Source organism: Ranitomeya variabilis, chromosome 4 (assembly GCF_051348905.1).
Source record: "Ranitomeya variabilis isolate aRanVar5 chromosome 4, aRanVar5.hap1, whole genome shotgun sequence".
In the NCBI taxonomy this organism is placed as follows: Eukaryota; Metazoa; Chordata; class Amphibia; order Anura; family Dendrobatidae; genus Ranitomeya; species Ranitomeya variabilis.
Genome location: NC_135235.1, coordinates 390,155,943 through 390,163,137, shown reverse-complemented (window position 1 = coordinate 390,163,137; position 7,195 = coordinate 390,155,943). Strand labels below are relative to the sequence as shown.

General features: G+C 36.6%; 1 protein-coding gene across 2 annotated transcripts in view; it reads right to left on the bottom strand.

Annotated features, from left to right (window-relative positions):
• Window positions 1-4,166: 4,166 nt before the first annotated feature.
• Window positions 4,167-7,195, bottom strand: part of LOC143767163 (uncharacterized) — a 69,601-nt gene continuing 66,572 nt past the window's right edge. The window contains exon 8 of one of the 2 annotated variants that reach the window (XM_077255226.1): window positions 4,167-6,032. In XM_077255226.1, the coding sequence (XP_077111341.1) occupies window positions 5,194-6,032 (839 nt within the window). In that variant the 3' untranslated portion in view covers window positions 4,167-5,193. The remainder of the gene's footprint in view (window positions 6,033-7,195) is intronic. The other variant, XM_077255227.1, reaches the window with a different exon arrangement.

Below are 7,195 nucleotides of genomic sequence, written 5' to 3'. Positions count from 1 at the left end.
AAAATTATTAATATTTGCCAAATGCCAGAATAATGAGAGAATGTTTTAAGGCATGTTTATTACTTACTGCAAAGTCAAAAGTTTACATACATTTTCATTAGTATTTGGTACAATTGCCCACAAACTGAATGACTTGGGTCAAACGTTTGGGATATCCTTCCACAAGCTTTTCACAATAGTCGGAATTTGGGCCCATTCCTCCTGACAAAACTGGTGGAACTGATCCAGGATTGTAGGTCGCCTTGCTCACACCTGCCTTTTCAGCTTTGCTCATGAATTTTCAATAGGATTGAGATCAGGGCTTTGTGATGGCCACTCCACAACATTGACTTTGTTATCCTTAAGCCACTGTGTTACCATGGCAATTGGCAATATGCTTTGGGTCATTGTCAATTTGGAAGACCCATTTCTGCCCAAGCTTTATCTTCCTGGCTGATGTCTTGAGATGTTGCTTCAGTATTGCCACAATCTTCTTTTCTCATGATGCCATCTATTTTGTGAACATGATGCTGCCACCACTGTGTTTCACAGTTGGGATGGTGTTCTTAAGCTTTCAAGCGCCTCTCTTTTTCCTCCAAACGTAACAATGGTTATTATACCCCAAAAGTTCTATTTTAGTTTCATCAGACCACAATACATGTCTCCAAAAATTAAGATCTTTGTTCTTGTGTGCATTTGCAAACATTAATCTGGCTTTTTTATGTTTCTTTTGGCGTAATGGCTTCTACCTGGCAGAGTGGCCTTTCAGCCCATGTTGATACAGTAGTCGTTTCAATGTGGATATTGACAAAATCTTACCAGCTTCCGCCATAATCTTCACAAGGTCTTTTGCTTTTGTCCTTGGGTTTATATGCACATGTTGGACCAAAGCACGTTCGTCTCTGGGACACAGAACCTGTCTCCTTCCTGAGCGGTATGATCACTGGACATTGCCATCTTGTTTGAACTTGCGTATAATTGTTTGAACAGATGAACAAGACACGTTCAGGTATCGAAATTGTACCCAAGGATGGGCCAGACTTGTGCAAGTCAAAAATTCTCTTCCTGATATCTTGGTTTATTTCTTGAGACTTTCCCATGATGCTACACAAAGAAGCAGTGTGTTTCAGGTGTGCACTAAAATACATCCACAGGTGTGTCTCTAATTAACTCAGATGTTGCAAAAAAAAAAAAACTATCAGAAGCTTCCAAACACATGACATCATCATATGGGCAGTCCAGAATTGTTTAAAGGCATAGTAATCTTAGGTAAACTTTTAACTTTGCAGTAAGTAATAAATATGCCTTAAAACATTCTCCCTCTTATTATTCTGGCATTTGGCAAATATTAATAATTATGGTATTCCTAATTGACCCCAAAACGGGAAAGGTTTCTTCTGATTTCATGTCAGATATTGAGAAAAACATGCACATGTGACTTTTTACATAGTGTATGTAAACTTATGGTTTCAACTGTATCTATAGGAAAATTCCAATTTTCACGCTGCACCAATCGCTGTGCACTGATTTCTGAACAACACTTGTAGGATCAAAATGCCCTGTTATCGTGGATCAATGCTGTGCAAATCACCAAGTTAGGTGTCAAATGCACAAGGAACTCTTTTACTCCAAACGTTGTCATATGCCCAGGCAAATTATTTTCTCATCATATTCTCAATAAAAATGAATAATTTGGACCTAGATGAATTCCTTCGGGGAGTTTCCAAAACAGGGCGAGTCTGGAATCTCAGGCATATCTGCAAATAAGACATGGAGACTGAACATTACTCCAGCAAAACATCTGCTCTAAATACCAAATAGCCTCCAGCCATGTGCTTATATAGCACTTTACAACAACATATGTGCTACTGGTGTACTGGGGTGCTTTTTCTCTTAATATTCTTAATAACACTGAAATCTGTTAAGCTAAATCTACATATTAAATACATCTTTTTATTCAATTTACACCAATTTTTTAAAAATACAGTATATACAAAACAAGTGTAAGGTCAAAATGCTCATTACATCTCGTTCAAATTCATTCATGTATTTTTTACTTCTTGGAACCTCAAAGCCTCTGTATTTAGACCCCTTTAAATTTTTGACTCTGCTTCATTGTAGCCATTTGGTAAATTCTAAAAAGTTAATTTGTTTTCTCATTAATGTACACTCTGCACCCCATCGTGACTGAAAAAAAAACAGAAATGTAGAAATTTTTGAAAATTTATAAAAAAAGAAAAAACAAAATATCACATGGTCATAAGTATTCAGTAGAAGTACCCTTTTGAACTACTACAGCCATGAGTCTTCTTGGGAATGATGCAACAAGTTTTCCACACCTGGATTTGGGGATCCTCTGCCATTCTTCCTTGCAGATCCTCTCCAGTTCCATTAAGTTGGATGGTGAATGTTGGTGGACAGCCCTTTTCAGGTCTCTCCAGAGATGCTCAATTGGGTTTAGGCCAGGGCTCTGGCTGGGCCAGTCAAGAATGGTCACATAGTTGTTTTGAAGCCACTCCTTTGTTATTTTAGCTGTGTGCTTAGGGTCATTGTCTTGTTGCAAAGTGAACCTTCGGCCAAGTCTGAGGTCCAGAGCACTCTGGAAGAGATTTTCATCCAGGATATCGCTGTACTTGGGCGCATTCATGTTTCCTTCAATTGCAACCAGTCGTCCTGTCCCTGCAGCTGAAAAACACCCCATAGCATGATACTGCCACCAACATGTCTCACTGTTAGGATTGTATTGGGCAGATGATGAGCAGTGCCTGGTTTTCTCCACACATACCGCTTAGAATTATCACAAAAAAGGTCTATCTTCGTCTCATCAGACCAGAGAATCTTATTTCTCATAGTCTGGGACTCCTTCATGTGTTTTATTTAGCAAACTCTATGCAGGCTTTCATATGTTTTGCACTGAGGATAGGCTTCCGTCGGTTCAATCTGCCATAAAGGCCCGACTGGTGGATGGCTGCAGTGATAGTTGACTTTGTGGAACTTTCACCCATCTCCTTACTGCATCTCTGGAGCGCAGCCACAGTGTTCTTGGGGTTCTTCTTTACCTCTCTCACCAAGGCTCTTCTCCCACGATTGCTCAGTTTGGCTGGATGGCCAGGTATAGGAAGACTGCTGGTGGTCCCAAACTTTTTCCATTTAAGGATTATGGAGGCCACTGTGCTCTTAGGAACCTTGAATGCTGCAGAAATTCTGTTGTAACCTTGGCCAGATCTGTGCCTTGCCAAAATTCTGTCTCTGAGCTCCTTGGCAAGTTCCTTTGACCTCATGATTCTCATTTGGTCTGACATGTGCTGTGAGCTCTTATATAGACAGGTGTGTGCCTTTCCAAATCAAGTCCTATCAGTTTATTTAAACACAGCTGGACTCCAATGAAGGAGTAGAACCATCTCAAGGAGGATCACCATGACATGGACAGCATGTGAATTAAATATGAGTGTCTGAGCAAAGGGTCTGAATACTTATGACCATGTGATATTTTGTTTTTTCTTTTTTAATAAATTTTCAAAAATTTCTACATTTCTGTTTTTGTTCAGTCAAGATGTGGTGCCGAGTGTACAGTATTGAGAAAACAAATGCATTTTTTAGAATTTACCAAATGGCTGCAATGAAACAAAGAGTGAAAAATGTAAAGGGGTCTGAATACTTTCCGTACCCACTGTATAATGTTGCCTGAAACAAACTCTAATTGAAAAAAAAGTCCCCTATAGTTGTTCCTACATTTCCGATGTCTGTATGTGAGTGAAGCACAAACTTAGTGCCACATAGAAGGCATTTCTAAAATTTGCAGAATCATTAAAATAAATATTGGTTTGAAGGATTAAGAGTGAATATCTGTAATTAGTTACACTAGGACTGTGTAGTCAGTCTTTCATATTGCCAGTGCTGCTCCATTTCATTTATAGTTTTTTAACTTTATTAACTTCAATTTAAAGTTCTGTAAAACGCGAAAAAGGGTTACAAATGTCTTAGTACTCTAATGGGTGCAGTTCTTAAAAGGGGGTGTTTTTTGGAGATGGGTTGTTTGATACAAAGACTCCCATATCACTTCAAAAATTATATAAACTTTCAGAAATGTTTTTTAACCTTTGAAAAATTGCTGCTAAAAATTATTATAAAAATTGCTCCTAGAAAGGTATGATTAAAAAAAATGCCAAAGTAAAACAAATCGATGATAAATGCTACTTATTAACAATTTTGTGTAGCATGAATACATAACAAGTATAAAAGTTCAAATGTTGGAAAGAGCAAATTTTTGCTAAATTTATTTTCAACCAAAATTTCATAGTAACAATACGTACAATGTGTCAAGAAAAGCAATCTTGGAATTGCTTAAATGAGTAATACCAATAAAACATTTTTTTTAAAAGAAGAGTACCGTAATAGGTCAGTAAAGTACATACACAATAATTCTTCACATATGTTTTGCTGCAAAATGCTCTAAATGTAAGATTAAATTGCTTTTTTATTTGAGCCGCCATTTTATGAAACCCGTAACTTTTTTATGTTCCTATAGATGAAGCTGTGTGGGGACATGTCTTCTGAATGCCAAGCTCACAATGTTATTGACACCATTTAGAGTTGTACAAAACATACTGATCATTTAATTTTACATTTTTTGGAGGGAACTGCGGTGACTGAAAAAATGCAACTCTGGTTGATTATTTTTTTTATTTTGGCATTCAATATGTTTTAAATTATTTTATACTCTGATAGACTGGATTTTCATGGATGCAGGGATACCAATTATGGTTATTACTACTTTTTTTATTTCTTTACTTTAAAACAGAGTGAGGGGGGCAGTTTAAACATTTACATTTTTATAACTTTTCTTTTTTTCTTTAAAAAAATGTTTTATTTATTTCCTTTAGGGTATTTTTTTGACTTGCAATAATTTGCTTACACTATGTACTGCAAAATTACAGTATTTAGTATAAATCACGATTTCCTTTGAAACTCAGTCTACAGCCTTTAGCGGCCACCAGACTGACAAGTTGACCCATCGGTGGAGGGGATGATGGGCACTGATGAGTCTTACTATTTAAATGCTGCTTCTAGAGACTGTGTATCACAAATTATAGCTGGCATCTGCAATGTATGGGGTTGGCTCAGCTCCTAAGACCGTTCCTTACACACACCCTGACTGTGGCGTACATGTAAGTTAGTGTACATGAAGGATTTAATATAATTGGAACCATACATTTAAAGTTTATCCTGAAATCTGAACATACAAACAGCTTCAGCACTGTGAATTTTCTGATGCTTTACAACATCCAATTTTTGCGTAAAACATTTGCCACATTCAGGACATGAAAATGGCTTCTCTGTGTGAATTCTCTGATGTCCAACCAAATGTGATTTTATATTAAAAAAATTTCCACGTTCATCACATGAAAATGATTTCTCTTTTGCGTGAGTTCTCTGATGGTCAATAAGATGTGATTTCATAGTAAAGCATTGCCCACATTCTGAACATGAAAAGTGCTTCATCCCAATATGAGTTCTCTGATGTCTTACAAGATTTGATTTCCTGGCAAAACAGTTACCACATTCTGTACATGAATACGGCTTCTCCCCTGTGTGAATTTTTTGATGGTCAACGAGATGTGATTTGACAGTAAAGCATTTTCCGCATTCCGAACATGAAAACGGCTTCACCCCTGTGTGAATTCTCTGATGTCTGGTAAGATCTGACTTATTATTAAAACATTTTCCACATTCTGAGCATGAAAACGGCTTCCCATTTCTGTGACTTCTCCTGTGTGCATAAAAACTTAATTTCTTTTTAAAATGTTTCCCACATTCGAGACAAGTAAATATAATGCCTTCTCTGTCACCTGAAACTTGTTGATCGTTTTGTGATTGATTAGATGAAGGTTTCTTGTGGTTATTGGCGTGAGTAGATAGATCTCTACTGTGACCGGCTCTGGGTATATGTGGAGTAACGGAGCATTCTTCAGAATAATCTTGTGTGGTTTCGTTATATTTTACTTCACAATCTGAAGAGAAAAGATACCCCTCCGGGCTTTTGTTGCAGTCATCTGTTAAAAATGAAAAAAATAAACAATTATTTTCTTTTCTTCTGGTAAACATAAGTAGATTGTATATTTTTACATGAATCCAGGTGAGAAATTCTCATCTGAAATTGTATTCTACTGAGACTGAAACTTTGGCTCCGATTCATCAAGGCTGACAATTCAAGTTGTGCAAAAAAACTGCAACATTTTGCACAGTTTCATGCCAGATTTTTACTAAAACTGTTTGATGAAACATAATTTCACATGTTTCACGTGACTTCATTCCAGGAATTCAGAAAAAAAAAATCTCTGGATTAATGCTTTATCTCAGCAGTCTTAGAACTAAAGTACCTTTACCAAAGTGGTCCAGCATCTTTTAGTTCTTTTTTTTTATGCGCACACGTTATTTTTTGTGATTTAAACACTTTAGACTAAGTTTGTCCATAACACTGGCCTGCAATTAACCTCTGTCTAATGTCTGTGTTTTTTTGCTTGTAATTTATTATTTTCTTCTTATTGGCTACACAGGTATGTCTTTATGCAACTGCCTAGAAGGCAAGAATCCTAGAGTCAATTCTTCACTGAGGTGAATGGTATTTTGTGGGACTATAAGATAAAGCCGCTAACTAAGGACCTGCGAGGTCCCTGGTTCTAAATCTAGAGAATCTTTTGTTCAACATTCTGCTCAGTTGTGCTCCAGGGCCTCCACTGCTTTTTTATCCTGGGTTAGAGCTTCTGATCTTTTGGCAACTTGTTACATCTAAAAGCCTTTAGTTTTCAAATAACAATACAATGACAAGCCGAGAACGAAAACTTTTTATTTCAGCATTTTCAGCCTATAATTGAAGGAACAAGTGCTGCTGACTCAGATACTATAACAGCCCAAAGCAAGACAGATTCATTGCTTCACAATACACATGAAAGTCAGCAGATTGCATGCAAAGATCTAGTTTTATCAATGTAGATATTCCATAGAAAACAACAATTTCCAATAATATTTACAACAATATCTACAATGCGTTTAGGTCATTTAAAATTTAAGAAAGATCCTCAATAATTGAAAGAAAGCGAGTTTATAAAATGTATGATAATTTGGTATTATATAATCATCACCCTTTATGGGAAATGGTTCAGTAAATGTCTTCCTGTAACGCACATTAGGCTAAAACTGCATGTTCCAAAAATGA